Source organism: Carassius auratus, chromosome 22 (genome assembly GCF_003368295.1).
Source record: "Carassius auratus strain Wakin chromosome 22, ASM336829v1, whole genome shotgun sequence".
Lineage (NCBI taxonomy): Eukaryota > Metazoa > Chordata > Actinopteri > Cypriniformes > Cyprinidae > Carassius > Carassius auratus.
In genome coordinates, this window is record NC_039264.1 from 6,519,421 (window position 1) to 6,536,613 (window position 17,193).

General features: G+C 37.6%; 1 protein-coding gene across 2 annotated transcripts; it reads right to left on the reverse strand.

Annotated features, from left to right (window-relative positions):
• Positions 1 to 787: 787 nt before the first annotated feature.
• LOC113039532 (uncharacterized) lies at positions 788 to 15,690 on the reverse strand. Of its 2 annotated transcripts, XM_026197433.1 has the most exons (7): positions 15,126 to 15,690; positions 12,106 to 12,306; positions 10,018 to 11,024; positions 9,422 to 9,491; positions 7,836 to 8,013; positions 4,721 to 4,886; positions 788 to 1,359 (listed from the first exon to the last, which is right to left on the reverse strand). In XM_026197433.1, the coding sequence occupies exons 3-6, from the start codon at positions 10,204 to 10,206 to the stop codon at positions 4,727 to 4,729; spliced, it is 597 nt and encodes a 198-aa protein (XP_026053218.1). In that variant the 5' UTR covers positions 10,207 to 11,024; positions 12,106 to 12,306; positions 15,126 to 15,690; the 3' UTR covers positions 788 to 1,359; positions 4,721 to 4,726. The 2 variants fall into 2 exon arrangements, 1 of the variants encoding a protein (XP_026053218.1); XR_003275033.1 differs by lacking the exon at positions 788 to 1,359 and having other exon boundaries at positions 4,780 to 4,886.
• Between the last annotated feature and the right edge of the window lie 1,503 nt (positions 15,691 to 17,193).

Sequence of the window (17,193 nt, forward strand, 5' to 3'; positions counted from 1 at the left end):
ATCTTCCATTCCCTTTAAGAGCCAGTTGCGCTCGTGCCATGACGCATTTGCTATTTACACTGCGGAATTTGGCAAGCGCAAAGAAAGAAAGAGTCTCTGAGATGAAACGGAGCTGATAGATAGCTTAATTCTGATACACACTGTAAAAAATTTACCGTAAAATTTACAGTAACTTACTGGCAACAATTAGCCAGTAAGTTACTGTGAACACGTTTTACAGTAAGGGTACTGTAATTCTATTTACAGTATTTTATGTATACACTGTGAAATCAAAAACAATTAAATACTGTGATTTTAGTTGTATTTACAGTAACTTACTGGCTAATTGTTGCCAGTAAGTTACTGTGAATATGTTTTACAGTAAGGGTACTGTACTTCCATTTACAGTATTTTATATATACACTGTGAAATCAAAAACAATTAAATACTGTGATTTTAGTTGTATTTACAGTAACTTACTGGCTAATTGTTGCCAGTAAGTTACTGCGAATACGTTTTACAGTAAGGGTACTGTACTTCCATTTACAGTATTTTGTGTATTCACTGTAAAATAAAAAAAACAATGAAACACTGTGATTTTAGTTGTATTTACATACAAAAAACAGTTAAGCACTGTTTTTATGTATTGTATGCAATACAGTACTATAAGCAGTAGATAACAGTTAATCACTGTAAATTCAGTTTCTCACTGTACAATTTAAATACTGTATCACTGTGACTTAATATTAGCCATCATTAAAAGAATCACCCATATTCTTAAACCCTGCAATCAACTGCAGACAATAAGAAAATTGTTAACAGTTATTTATTTAAAAACATTTGGTGAACAGGAATGACAAAACAGGTACAACATAAAGGGATAATTGACACTGGACAACATGCCATTATGCCATCCAAAGTTAACGAACATTCTGTGTTTGTAATTTTTAATGGCGTGAAGTCTATTATCTGCGTATTCTACTGTTGCTAAATTTAATTACTGACTTAAGAAAATTTTACAAAACGAGGCTATTTCATTACAAGTTTTGTAAAGTTACAGAGCAAACTGTTACTAGTTCATTCACTAGTTCCACATGACTGGTTGCTATGGCAGAACAATAACGCAAATTGATACAACACGGTCAAAATATTTAACTACTTTGAAGCTTTTTAAATAACTGATTATTACCACATTCTAAAGAGTAATAAATAACACTATGGCAATACTGAAATAAAATAAAACATTGAACATTTAAAAAAAAAAAAAAAAAAAATTAACATTTGCATGAACATTTAAAACAGAAAGGAAAATAAACTTCCCCTGCCACTATGGCCTCTTGCATGCCCTGACCTTGGAGACCTAGAATCCTAGTTGGAGCCCTGAAATTAAAGAAGAAAACACATTAGATCAGCTGAATGGTTTCGAAAATGGTAAAACTAAACTGTTTAACTCTGGGGGAGTTGTAAAATGAGCCTATTTCCAAAAAAAGTGGAGTGTTCTTTTAACAAATACAACTTTTTATTTTAATAATGTAGGCTACTAGTAAATAGTGAAATTAACATTTAGAAAGATTAATAAATGCTGTAGAAGTGCAGTTTATTATTAGTTAATGTTAACTAATGTAGTTAACCAGTTTAATAAATCGAACCATATTGTAAAGTGTTACCAATTTGTTATACACCGATTCAGACGACTCGCGAGTTCAGTGTTGGACAGATCAGTTGTTTTAACCATTCATTAAATGTAATCGGTTCAAATGAGTCATTAGTTCGAGAATCGGACGTGTCAGTAGCGGACTATGGCACGCGCTTTATTATCCCGGGAGTTTAGGACATTGCACAAGATTTTTGTCAACACAGGAAACATTTCATCACTGGATAGTTTTTTGTTTGTTTATTGAAAGTGTTTATATTTCAGGTGATGCAGAACAATTTTCAGAGTACATAAGGCAACGTTTTCTTTAGCACAATTCACACCCAGCGGTAATTCAGGGGAAACAAAATCTCTGAATGCTCGACATGAACTTCGGTCTTCCGATCTTTTACCATCATGTCAATTCTCAATTGATTTTGATTAATATTTAGATTTACATTTATGCATTTAGCAGTTGCTTTTATCCAAAGCGACTTGCAGTGCATTCAGGCTAACATTTATTTCCTAACATGTTCCCCTGGGAATTGAACCCATAACCTTTTGCGCTGCTAACGCAATGCTCTACACCACTGAGCCACAGGAACATGCCTGAGGGAGCGAGAGAGAGCAAGACAGTTTGACGACTGTGAGAGTGCGTGCGCGGCCAGGGCTCTCTGCTCGTTCTATCAGTAACATGCGCCCTGTCACAAGTGCAGCAGTCATCTACATCACACCATTCAAATGGCTTTGGCGGGACAAAAATTTGTTTTGGCGGCTGAGAGAAATGGAGGGTGAGTTAATAATTTTCTTTTAACTGAATAATGAAACGCAATTCAGACCCTGATATTTATCTATCACCCAAAAGCCGGTATTAGTTTTCCTACACTGTTCATAGGCTTGCAGCCTCCATGTTACAGCTAATGCTGTGAGATTTTATGCATGTTAAATCTTAAACATAAAATAACCTGATCATGTTTGATCAAGGCAAGCGACTGTTCTGACTTGCATAAAAATCCTCTCTATTCATTTGAAATATAGAGTTGGGTTCTGTTTTAATGTACCCAAGAGTACCTAAAATAAAAAGAGTTTAATATACAGGTTTGTGGCTCTTAATTTCTTATTATTAATTTAAAATCAAGAATCGAAAGCTTGCGAATCGAAATCGAATTGGAATATCTGAATCATTAAGGTTTTAATGGTATTACTACTCTTACCGATACGGCTTTGATCGATCGATCCGATACTTTAATGGTATTCTTGTCGGTACTCTTTGATAAATATATATATATATATTATATATATACATAACAAAAGATAAACAATTAACAAAGATACACATTATATAGGCCTACACAGTGCTTTCATTTCAGGAAGGTCTACTACTGTTCAGGTATGGTCTAAACAGAATTCTAGTAAAGCAATCAAATGTAAAATAACGCTGCATCGTTTATCATAGATAGATTAATGCTTATTAAAGCTGAAGTTATTCATTTAAGCCTTTTTTTTGTTTAATTCACAGTAATGGTGCAATCGTCAGCATGTTTATTAGACACTGACCCTTTAAGACCGAGTGCAGATCTAATAGGCGACTGATGCGCTATATTTTCTGACAACTATTTCCATACCTACGTCCATTTTAGACATATTTTTGTGTACATTTGCTAGTTTAGATGTGCACATGAAACTGAAAGTATAATTTGCTCATCTCGTTGCGTGCGCCACCTTGGGAACAGCATCTCATGAGCATATTTTTGTGCTATTAATAGCTCTTTTTATTATTAAACGCGTCTCCACAATTTAGCAACAGTAGCTAGACTGCATTTTACAACAATCACTGAATGCTGAATCTGATTCTGTCGTTACGTTTAAGTTTTAGGGAAAAATGAGAGCGTAGCCTACTGCTGCAAAGGGAATTAAGTTGCGCTATACAGAATGCAGCTATAGTTTTTAATGGTTTTACCTCAAATATATTGTTATTATAATCTTTGGAAGCCAAAATCTAAAATAAAATCAGAGTAATCACAAATCTGAAGTGAAACCAGGCTATGTTTGAATGTTTAGTTCTGTCCTCCAACGTCACTCATTAGGGCTGTCATGTGCGCACTGTGGAGATCTCTCTGTCTCGGACTGCGAATAGCAAAAATGCATCACAGACAAATGGTTTAATATTATGGTATATAGAAAAGGTTGGCGAAATAAAACGTCTTTATAGCAATAATAACATTACGTGTATTTTTCCAAGTACCAACAGCATAACCGATAACGTCCGAGCTTATCGATACAGCGGTCTTTCAAAATTCAGCCCCGGGGCCCGTTTAATACCAGCTTTCGGTACCCACCCCTACCCAGCCCTATATGTTAATGGAATATTTTTATGAATGAAGGCGTGTATCACTGATATTAGTAATATAGCTACTGATGTCTCGATGAAAATGTTTAAGAATCAGTATCAGTTTTGCAAAAATGAGAATCAATTAAAATAAAAAAATCTATATTTTTTTTACCCAGCCCTAATAAATAAGGTAACAGTTTATGTTTTACTTAGATATATGATTTAGTCAATCAAGAGCAATCAACAAGTCTCTCTCTCTCGTCAGTTAACGTTGATAAGCTACATTGTCTTGTTTGACTTTCTTTGCCATTTACATCTGACTGAACTACAAACTTTCCAATGACGTTTGGATAAATGGATGCGCTCAACTAGCTCACGTGTCTGTCTCGCTGCACGCTCAAGCCACAGCACGTTTTTCTCTTATCAGCTCGCGCACCAAAGCAATGTGTGTTACTATATTTCGTTTAATATTTCACTAGTAAGATAGATTTACTTCATATACTGCCTTTTTTATCCCCATTATACCCTCTGTTGTCAGTGTTTCTTTTTCTAAACACAAACACTATTTACACGCCTGGTATCGGTTGTTGGTATCGGAGTAAAAAAAATCATTTTTACGACTACGAGAACATTGAGCTTAGTATCGGCCCAATATCAATACCAGTATTGGTGCATTCCTAATAATTATTATTATTATTATTATTATCAAATTATGATTAATTATATTAAACCCACAGATACCTATATTATTATTAAAGCTATTATCAGAACCTCACCTGTATCTAGTCAGTTAGCAAATAGAACTCCGTGAAGTCCCTGATGAAGGAGATTACATGGGGGTTCATGTATGAAGACTTCCGCTTCACCACTCTCCCAGTCGTCTTGCTCATCTGCTCCTTGGCAGTGCACTTGTTGGAGTCAGGATTAATCCTGACTAAAAACCTATGAACATGAGTATAGGAATTAGGAGATGGGACAATATGCGCACATTAATGAATAACTGTAAGTGCAGTGAGCAATGTAGAATCATACATAAAGGCCAGCTGACAGAGGCATTTCACATCTCAACAGGAGTTAGTCAAGGCTGTCTACTTTCTCGATTACCATTCCTCTTCGAAGGACGACTAGATCATGCGGCCGACTAGATCATGCAGCCGACTAGATCATGCTGCAAGCCACTGACAACAGGCGCAATGGGATCCAATGGACCCCATTTACACAACTGGACGACCTAGACTTTGCAGATTATATCACATTACTGTCCCAAAAACACCAACAAATGTAAGAGAAACTGAGAGGGGTAGAACAGAAGTCAGCTGAGACAGGTCTCCACATTAGCACAACGACCAAAGTGCAAACAGAAAGACACTGGCCAGCTTGATGGTTAACCACAAGAATGGGCAAGGCAAGAGCTGCATTTGACACTCAAGACCAAACTACGGCTATTCGACTCAAGCATTAACACCATACTCCTTTAAAGATCTGAGACGTAGAAAACAACAGAGAACCTCCTGAACAAGCTACAATTCTTCAACCAGAAGATATATTCTCAACATCAGATGGCCTGAAAAAAAAAAAATGAAGAATTAAGAGCTTAATTACTCCCAAAAGGTTTTATGTAAAAAATATAGTGTGTACATGCCCAACAGTCCTCCTAAAGCATTCAAATTGTTAGGAGGCTTCAACCTACACTATTTAGATACTTTACATAATAGGGCTGGGCCATAAAACATTAACAATATGTATCGCGATAGACATGTAATCAATATCAATAAAAAATGCGTTCGATAAAACGTTCGATTTTTTTTTTTTCTTTGCATGAACAAAGGCACTCACTCACTGGTAACCTAGCAACATAGGGAGTAACACACTACCAGCCAATCATGTAACAGTTTAGTTGTACCATATTGTTGTCTCGTGTTGGATTCTTCAATAACAGAACTGACGTGGAGTGATAAGTGGAAAGCCTTGTTTGATCGGTGAGTGATGTAGATAAGATGACTGACTGCTGCGCCAATTCTGACAGGCAAGCGCATGTTACTGAGAGAACGAGCAGAGAGAGAAAGAGAGCCCCTCCTCCGGCATCGCGCGCACACTCTCACAGTCTTCAAACTGTTAAATTAAAAATTAAAATGTTAAAAAATTAAAAATGTTAATTAAAATTGATATTACCATCAAAATCAATTGAGAACTGACACAATGATAGGTCGGAAGACCGAAGTTTCAGGTGAAGCATTCCGAGATTTTTTTCCCTGAATTACCGCTGGGTGTGAATTGTACTAAAATAACGTTGCCTTATCTTCTCTGAAAAGCGTTCAGCACATTCAGCTGACATAAACCACACTTTAAATAAACGACAAACACTATCCAGTGATGAAATGTGTTCTGTGTTAACACAAATCTTGTGCGATGTCCTAACTACTGGAATAATCACACGTGCTGTCACTGCGTCATGATAGGTGCGCATTATATTTTCCTGCTTTTTTGTCCTTTGCCAATCACACCTATGAATCAGAGGAAGGTTAAAGGATTAGTTCACCCCAAAATGAAAATTTCCTAATCATTTACTCACCCCAATGCCATCCAAGATATTCACGTCTTTCTTTATTCAATAGAAAATAAGTTTGAGGAAAACATTTCAGGATTTTTTTTTTTAATTTAATGGACTTCAAATGGCAACTAACTCAGTTGGTTGCTATTGTTTCCTCAAAAAACTTAATTTCTTTTCCACTGAAGAAAGAAAGAAATTTTCGTTTTGAGGTGAACTAATCCTTTAAGTTTAAAATAAAAATGTTTAAATGTAATATATTTTTCTCCTGGTCCTTATTTTAAATAGGTCATAAAAATATCAATAATTATCGATATCAACCAATATGAAACACTTATATTGTGATATAGTTTTCAGCCATATCGCCCAGCCCAATTACATAACATTTTAAATAGGGGTGTCAAAATTTATCGTTTCTACGATTTAGATGAGGACGATACGGTATCGGTTCAGTAATAGACCATAACCGATTATAATGTACTGACACTTTTCTGACGTCATTTGTCGCGGTAGCATACAATGGCAGAGGGAGGCGAGACGCGAGTGCGAGTAATTAAAGATGCTCCAACTACTTTTAAAGCCTACATCTGGGCACATTTCAGCTTTTATGAACAACCTGGTAAGCACATCCTGAAGAAGACGCACTTTGTGCACTCATGTCACGCACAAATAGAATATGCAGGAGGTAATACCACTAACTTGATAAACCACGTTAGCCGTTTTCACCCCGAGCTGTTAACGCCTGGCAGAGTCTGATTGCTTTTAGAGATGCACGGACGAGCTCCAACGCTTAATCCACAGCCAAAAATAAATCATCCACCCGCCCCAACAATTTTCTCTGACTTAAGTATCCGCACCCGATGGTCAAATTACTATTATTCTGTGTTGTTATGCGTGATTATAAATGGATGATAGTTACCTTCAACAGCGGACTCAGCGACGGTTGATGCGTGCATCTTTAATGGTAACATAATACACCAATTAATAAACGCTGCTTTTAAATGAATATTTCTTTAAAACAATTTATATGACAGATTTTTCTTTTCTTAATGGCATAAACAAGCTTTACTCCCAACTGGAATGTCACTGTTTCAACAGGCGAGCACACACACGCGCACTCATCACTTTTGAAGAAAAATGTCAAATTGAGTATGCGGTGCATCGCGATGCATTGTGATATCGAATTGAACTGAATCGATGACATGATAATCGTAATCGAACCGAACCGTGAGACCAGTGTCAGTTCACACCCCTAATTTTAAAGGGAGAAGATGATTTTGAACAGCTTTTCAATTGTCAATTTGCTTTTACACTGTAATCAAACTATTTAAGATAAAAAATACCTCTGAACAAACTCCAGTGTTGTGCTGGCTTCCACCTGATACTCTAGGTTGAATACATAGTAACAGGCGAAGAGAGCGGCAAAGGCAGTGGTGAAGTCTGCCATGTGAGCACCAGGTGGGATTACGACCCTCCCCTCGATCGACAGCATCCATTTTTTTGCAGTCAGGATTGTCTCTCCTTAGTAAAGACAAGAGTCATCACAAATTATATTTCATAGTAATACATAGCCATTCGTGTACTGTAAGGAAAATAGCCAGGCAGCTACTATTCATGCCGGTATGTTGACGGAAGTCGTGGGATTTCATGTGTTGCGTGATATCTCTGCGCCGAAGTAGCAGTGCTTCGCCTAAGCAGCAGTGCTTCGCCTGTGCTTCCCCATAATATAGTCCCAAGTCAATATCTGTCTAGGAAATCGCCTAGTGTTAATCTGGATCGCTATTTGTACTCGTTGTGAATACGCAGGCCACAAGAAGTAATTAGGTGGGGTTTTTTTTATTTTTTTGATCACTTTTACTCAGGCCATGCTAGCTGGCAACAAAGGATTCCATTCATTGTGCTAAGCTAAGCTAACGCCGACCCAGTCAAACTAAAACAATGCATGCACTGACACAAAAATGCATTTGCCCACCTATCTAAATGCAGGAAATAATGTGAATAAGCCCCATTTCAAAAAACGGTGGAGTGTTCCTTTAAAGGATTAGTTCACCTCAAAATGAAAATTTCCTAATAATTTACTCACCCCAATGCCATCCAAGATATCCATGTCTTTCTTTCCTCAGTGGAAGAGAAATTAAGTCTGACTAAACATTTCTGGATTTTTCTTCGAATAATGGACTTCAATTGTAACCAACGTTTTGAAGTCTAAATCAATGCAGTTTCAAAGATCTTTGAAGTGCTTCAACGGGCTGTGCAGGATCCCAGCTGAGGATTAGGGTCTTATCTAGCGAAATGTTTGGTCATTTTCTAAAAAAAAAATTATAATAATTTATATAATTTTTAACTACAATTGTTAGGATTGAGCGAAAGGTTGCGCTCGATATCGCCGGTGGAAATACACAAAGATGGCCGGCGAAATGGAGCGCGACCTTTCGATGTGATGATGTAGTTCCCAGCTCAATCCTAACAATTGAACTGCATTGATTTGGACTTCAAAACGTTGGTTACAATTGAAGTCCATTATTCAAAGAAAAATCCAGAAATGTTTTCCTCAGACTTAATTTCTCTTCCACTGAGGAAAGAAAGAGATGGATATCTTGGATGGCATTGGGGTGAGAGTTAATTATTAGGAAATTTTCATTTTGAGGTGAACTAATCCTTTAAGCAGCAATAACTGGTTTGGTGATAGAAAAACTATGAGTGATACAGGCATAGCAAGCAATCTGAAATAGCAATCACGACATTATAGGTGGCTACTAAAGATGAGAGATTACTCCACATAACTTAAATTTGGAGTGACTGTGCTGTTACTGACTGGTGCAGAAGCAGAGAATGACACAACACACATTCACTAGTGTTTTCCAGAAACTTTGCTTTGCTTGTGCCCTATACATTCAAAGGATTCGTTAACATTGAATGTGAAACTTACCAAGCATGATGATCCTTGGAGTGACTGGGAGAGACAGCTGGGCCTCTGCGTCTGCGGGAGTGGTAGTCTCCTATGCCAGCAAAGATAAGAGTTACTTGAAACAAGGTAGACTGTATATTATCTCTAGGATAGAAAAAGCTTTTTGAAATTTGTTAATAAGGAAGCAATGAGCAATGGTCCTTTTTTTTTTGCTCTGAAGGTTTGTGAAAGGTTTACACAAAAAATTAACTAAGTACCACAATATCTTTATCAATTACAACACTACATCAATTTTCTCTTAATTAAAATATTGTGCTCACAGTGGACAACAGTGACTTTACCCAGCATTTACCCAGGAATTGAGATAGAAGGTTGCACCATGTGGGTTATATTGTGAGGTGAGGTCTATCAAGGAAAAAGTGCTCAACCACCAATAACATAAACCTGACACAAACCTGTATTTACTTGAAAAACTGGAGGTTCGTCAACCTGCATTAACAATTTGAGGGGGGGGGGGGGGGTTCACTCTAATCAGGGAAAATGATTCTTCCACAATAAATTTGACAATTAATTGTTGAAAACTCCAAATAAAGGATTTAAATAATTAAGGAACTTACATCAGCAATGAGAAAAAGTGACTCCTCTTGCTCTTTGAAGTGTGCCAACATCACAAGCATCGCTGCTAGGCCATCAGATCCTTCTCGCTCCTTCTTTATGGCTTCCTTCAGAACAGCTCTTACTTCTTTCCTCCACTTTGTAATCTGACTACTGAAGAAATCCAGGAGTCTTTTACCCTTTTTGTCCATATCTTCATTCAGTCTTGTTTATAGTTCAACATTGGTGAGAGTGGTGAAGTGTGACAATAAAAACTTCTGTGAAAAGAGAAATGGCCACTCTTTACAAACATTCAGAATGCTTGGGGAAGGCTTTGCGTTGATGTATTCCCGCTGTTTGGCATAAGTGATTGCCATTAGGTCTTCTACCCTTCCTCTCTCAGCGCCCTTTAGTCCCTCTCGGCTGAATATATCAATCATCTCAAGCTTCTTTTCCTCTAATGATGCTGATGTTTCCCCATCTGGATAGTCCGCTGGCTGCCAACGAACACACCCATAACTGTCGATTCTTGCACATGTAGCTACTGCTGGCTGGTCATCATCACCATCCTCATCATCTCTCTGGGTGCGTTTGTGCTTCCTCAGATGGGAAAGAGAGTTGCCTCGATTCAAATATTCTACTCTGGTTTTGAGCTGATTTATAACGCTGAAATACCCACATCCAATTAGCTCCCCCTCTTCATTTTTGTCTAAAAAGCTATTTGGATATTTTTGAGTTATAGCTTTAGCCACTACCACACACTCTCTGCGAGTAGGGTTCAAGGAACGCTCTCTCATCGCATCAACAGTGACTTTTATCAAGTGTCTGCGGTCATCCGGAGCTGGCCTCTCACCAGCATCTACTGCTCTTCTAAGAGTCAGCCTCACTTTGTTCCATGGCACCTCAAAACTGTTCACCCATGCAGAGATGGGACTTATAGATGATATGGGGCATGTGCTGGAATAGGCAACTGACAGTGGCTCAGACGATGAAGGGCTCAGCTGGGGATTTGAAGGACCTGCATTACACACTGTGAAAGCACAGAATAGTCAGGTGAAAATAAGGTTTGACCCAAAAAAAAAAAAAAATCTAACAAAAGTTTTCTTAGTGGTTTACAATAGTATCAGATGTACTTAAACTAAAACTTAAAAAAAAAAAAAAAAAAATCAAAATGGTGGCCGTCAAGTCCTTATAGGTGGGTCAATATAGGGTTAAACCAACAAAATTTATATAAAATGTTTTTTGTTTGTTTTTTTGGATTCTGGTACAGTTCAAATATACAAACTATAAAAAATACTAAATAACAGACTACAATGTATTTAAATGTGACCTTGGGAAAAGGGTCATTTCAAAAATGGTTGCCATGGCTTCATCTCAATTACTAATCAGCCTAGATGGGTGATTTGAGGTCAACTGATGGCAAACAAGAAAATTATTTTACATGTTAACATTGAAATATTTTTGATGATGTGCTTTTTTCCAGCCGCATTGCAGGTGTATGTTAAAATCAATGTGTTTAAAAAAAGAGCAAATGCAATGCATGACTATGGGATCTGCATGGATGGGGGAATACGGGCAATATTTTAAATGCTGTTTTCAATTGCAATGCGACCACTATCCTTCTGTACTGTATTGCACTGTTCTTACATACTTGGGCCTATAATCAAGTGATTAGGCTCTTTGGAAAGTTGTGGGTCTGTAGTTTTGCGTGGAATAACTGTATCTAGTGCAGAGACAGCATTGCAGAGGCAAGAATATAGTTTTTATTTTTCCCTTATATACCATGTTTTTTTTTTTTTTTAAGCAAATTTGGCTTTATATGCTGCCATTAGCAAACAGCAAACTGCACATCCAGAAGGGCATCTATTGCCGCGGGGGATTTCAATAATTCTAACCTCAATCTGTACTCCTCAAGTTCTATCAACATGTCACCTGCCTGACCAAAGGGGACAGAATCTTGGACCAGGTATACACTAACATCCACATATAACAACTTTTTTTTTTCTTTCTTTTTTTTTTTTACAAAATTATGATTGAATGATTGCGGATTTATTTAGTTATTAATTGTAGCGGATCAACTAATATATGTTAATTAAAAGAACTAATCTCACCTTTCAAGGAATGAATAATTTTTCTGCACTGAATGGGTGTGAGCAGATGTTTGATGTCATCTTCTTGAATAAACTGCAGATCATCTGGTCCTTCAACACCTACTTCCACCAACTCATTGACTAAAGTTTCAAGCTTTGCTTCATCTAGCTGTGGTAGCACGGCCTGTATTGCCTTCTCAATGGAGTCCATTACTCATTCTTCTGAAACACAGAATGATGCAGAGCAACAAGATTAAGACCAAATTGATTATATACAGAAAGAGGGTAATAATCTGCAAGATTCTCTACAGTCAAACACTGATATTGTGCTTCTGAGTTGCTTTGTAAGCAATAAACACCAAGATCCACAACAGGCACAGACTGATACTGCTGGACAACAAAATGTACGTTTGCCTCGTTTACCAGTATCAACAGTATTTTCCCAAGTAGATACCCTGTGTCATTTTGGTCCACTACAACAGTCATGCCTCTTTTGTACAGAGTGCCTTTGAAAGTGACAGAGGGTGTTTCAGTAGTGTCTTCTGGGCGGAGACCCTTGAGACTGATAGCTCTCTGAATGCCAATCTGGTACAGTTGGTCGTCGAATTTACTTGGTTGGCCCATTTGCAGAGTTGGAGGAAATAAGTTACCAGCATGTAAATATGCTTGTAGCAACTGGTGTCTTTCTGCTAAGGTACTGCAGAGGTTTTTAAAGTTATGCAGTTTCCTTGCACACTGCTTAAAATATGAGTGCTTGCTTTCAAAGCGCAATGTCCACAACCTAATGAGGGGACCAAACTGAAGAATGAGTTCTGGGTAATGGACAAGATAGTGGTGTTTGGGTTTAAGTGTCTTTTCTGGGAATGTGGCAGTTCTTAGCTGGATGTATTCCTCAATGAGAATCTTAAGGTATGCTACTTGGTTGGTATGGATCTTGGGTGCACATATCAAATCCACAATTTCTCTGAGCTTTAAGCACAACTGCCACACCTCATCATCAAGTGGATTTTTGATTCGGTCTCCAACCAGAATAGGAAAGAGACGTAAGAGGCACCAGTTTTGAGCAGCATGTCCTCCCAGCTTCTCCGCATTAGTTTTAACCTCACATGGCTTGTTATTTGCATCACTGCCTAGGTATGTGAACTGTGATATAGTCCGATTCAGTTGACCATAGGTAAAGTGTTTGCCCACTGTCACTAAGTGCTTAATGTACATAGCAAGATCAAATGAAACAACCCCTTCAAACAGGTCATGACCCAGGCACGGAGGGAGCCCTGGCTGGCAAACATGAAAATATTTCAACTGATTGAAAATTGAGTCAAATTTTACTCCACTGTTCATCTCCTGGTCTGCCAGGTCTGCCACACTATTTTTGTAACTCTCTATGGTTCTTTTAGGACCAGATTTGCAGGGATCTGTTTGAAAAGACACTCTGTCGATGACACAGTACCGGCAAAAATGTGTGCTTTTACTGAAGTTTTCAGTAAACCCGCCAATACTGTGTGACCCCAGATTATCTCCAGTAATGGCAATCACAGAGCCTTTTATTTTCTCCTCAGCACCATATTCAATTCCATTTTCCTCCATTTCTTTTAAGTCACTGACTAAAGTGGAGAACACTTTTTCTTGTCCAAAAAATTGGAAATCCTCCTCTCTGCACAACATAACAAGTTGCATTGGATCAATGGAAGACCTGTTGTGTGGTGCAATCTCTGCAAGTGTCATGTACATGGCCAGTATTTTGTGTTTTTTTCTGCCTGAGCCCAGTGGGTTCGCAACTTCGAAAGAATCCTGATACAAGATGAGAGACAATGAAGTTGGTGAATCTCGTAAAAGTATATTCTCTTTAAAGTTTCTACCATCTCTCACATCTTCCAGAACATCAGGATTTGTTTCTGTGTCAGCTTTAGCTTGGGCATACTGTTCTTTAACAGAGTTCTGAGAGAGGAGTGATTTTACTGTATCCTTGATGGGCACGTACTGGTAGAACCTCTCTTTGCCTTTAGCATCAATGCCCAAATAAGTCTTGACTGGCTCAACATAGCTAAATCTGCTCTTAAAGAAGGTTTTACGGGTTTGATTTGTTCTAAACACTCCTTCGTTGCACATTTTCAGAAGGTTATCTTTTGAGAGATTATCAAGGAGCCTCTTAATATCACTTTCAGGGACATTCAGATTTGTTAACTCTTCATGCATCCTAGACAATAGATGAGTCAAACCAGTGTTGTGTACCTCTTGTATTTCCTCTATTAAGGTCTGAATTGTACTGGCTGGTAACAGCATTTTAGCCTGCATTCGGAGATAAAACATGGCCAGATTGTTCATAAAATCATCTGTGTCCACTTCATCTTCTGTGTTGTCATTATCATCGTCAAAAGTGGTCTCAAAAGTGTGATCTAGTTCACTGTCTGATGACATGGAGGCACAGGTGATGTTAGTACTAGCAGCACTGGTAGAACTTTGGCTAATACGTGGAGAAGTAGATATACTCTTGTGTTTCCGATTCAAGTGCGAGGCAAAGGTTGAACGGACACGGAAATGTTTTAAACAATTAATATAAGGGCATGACACTTTTGTGCCATATTTAATATGCCACTGAAGATGTTCATGTAAGCTTGGAAAATTTGCTGACACATAGTTACAACCTTCAACAGAGCAAGCCAAATCAACTCCATCAATGTTCCTTTTAAGTAACGTTACTGGTTTAGCGGTCTTCTTGTGAAAACGGTACATGTGGCTCTGAACGGCACCACGAGTCACAAAAGTGGCAAAGCATTTTGCTACGCCACATGGAAATCTAAAGTTAGCTAGATTTCTGTGTATGCTCAAATGACGAACAAATGCAGTAATTGAAGCTGTGGTGAAATTACAGTGCTTGCACGAGTAATTCATCTTGATGGAAAGCTAACTAATTATACTCCTAGCGCTAGCTGTATACACTTGGCTTTCCACAGCCTGACAAGGGTGTGGCACTGAACTTTCTATTTTTCCTTTTTTTATTTTTATTTTTTGCTCCAAGTAGTGATGGTAGAGTTACTTACTGATTTTCTGGAAGTCCCGATAAGCAGTCTGTGAAGGATCCGCGATTCCAAGATGGAAACTCCGGCAGAGGCCACGGGTGGGAAAAATACATTAACGTTAAAGCCTGTGAAAACGTCTCCGTCGGAGCTCTCACGGAAACGTTTTCGCTGAATTCCTCTCAGGCAAAAAGTGAAAGATATCAACACAAAGACGAAAACAAAATAAATAACTTTACAACCACAAGACAAATCCGTGTATAAAGAAACGTACATTTGAGTAATAGTCTGTTATTAACGGAGCTTAACGTTAACGGCTGCGAAGACGTCTCCGTCGGAGCTCTCACGGAAACGTTTTCGCTGAATTCCTCTCAGGCAAAAAGTTAAAGAAATCAACACAAAGACGAAAACAAAATAAATAACGTTACAAGACAAAACCGGGTGTAAAGAAACTTAGATTTGAGAATTAACGGAACTTGTCTGTCACTGACGACGAGTCAGAAATTCAAGTGCTGCTGCCTCTTTCGCGCTTTTTTCCCCCACAGATACTAGATCGTTCTAGACTGGGTAAACTCCGCCCACTCTGGCGCTTTGATTTTGCCAAACAGCTCTGGAAACTTGCACCTTTATCTCTCCTGCTTCCGAAGGAAAAAAATATATATAACACTGATGTTTGTAAAATAAAAATCCCATGGTACGTATTTATGAGTTAACCAGACAGCCCCAATTTTGGGAAGTAATGCACATGACATAGCCTACCCAAAATAAAAAGGCTGCTGCTCATAAGTCATTCTGAATAGACACATAACCTACATATATTTACAAAGCTTGAGAGTTTTGGCTCAAGTTCAAAACTCAAAATTAATCAGATGTTATTAATATTGAGAATAAAAAATAAAAATAAAAACAACAAATATTAAGATTATATTTATTAAATGTATAAAATATTAATATTTAAATATTAATATACATAATTATGTGAATATACTATTGCAACTTATAACCAATGGTCATGCTTCAGTTCAAATCTGAGGATGATATCTCAAAAAATGATGCGTTTATGAAGCCTATATTGTTAGACCATGTCAGCGGAGACTTTGGAGAAGTTTAAGATAAGGCTTATCAAATATTTTATTGCCCTGTTAACACCCATTTACACCCAAACACCCATTTACAGTCACAAAACAAACAAACAAACAAAAAATATTCTTGGAATCTTATGTGAATTCTTTAAAAAATATATATTGTATGGAATAGAAACCTGCAGCAGGTGCATCAGAGTACAAGTTACATGACACATTTTAATTTATTAATATTACACTTTTACTTAAAGCTCACCATTGAGTATTTACATCATATTCCGGTAATGAATTATGAACAACAATAATCTGGAGTTGTCCATGTGAAAGGGGTACAAAGAAAGATATGATAAAAAAAGGAAAATTACAGTAGTTTACTTTACTATTTACAGTACTATAGTGGCTAAATTGTGATTTTTTTACAGTAATGCTTTGACTACTGTGATTTCAACTGTAATGCTTGGACTACTGTGATTTTTACAGTCTTACTGTAAACTTTACAATATTTTACTGTAAAAATCTTATACAGTAATGTTACTGTGAAATCGACAGTAAATTACTGTAGATTTCACAGCCATTTTTTACAGTGCATGTGATGGCTATCCATTATGAAATGTAGGCATTTTTATATTTAATTAGCCTACAAAAAAAAATGCTATGCTTTGCAATCCTTTTTATATTTGGCATGTTTGTGTGCTGCTGTGCATCCCTGTGTTTAATAAGCAGCATGTACACGTGTTGTGGACCTGCCTATTCTAACACACCTTTTAAATAACAAAGAAAAAACATTGCACCAGACTTTAGACCAGGTTTGAGTTGCTCTATGGCGCAGTCTATTTTCAACTCCTTAAAATCGTATTGGGCCAGCAATGCGCCTGAACACACCTCTTTTTAGACCAGCATGCCCCTGGGTGCACAAATGGGCTCAAATGCATTTGCTAATTAAACGACGTGGCGCTGGATGAGAAAATGTGAACAGCGCCGGACTGAAACTAGCAAACACACTTGCGCTG

Coding starts and splice junctions, on each gene's coding strand:
- LOC113039532 (XM_026197433.1), bottom strand. CDS start 10,206: ATGGACAAAAAGGGTAAAAGACTCCTGGATTTCTTCAGTAGTCAGATT. Junction 9,492..10,017: donor CACTTTTTCTCATTGCTGAT/GTAAGTTCCTTA, acceptor TTGCTGGCATAG/GAGACTACCACTCCCGCAGA. Junction 8,014..9,421: donor TCCAAGGATCATCATGCTTG/GTAAGTTTCACA, acceptor GTCTTTACTAAG/GAGAGACAATCCTGACTGCA.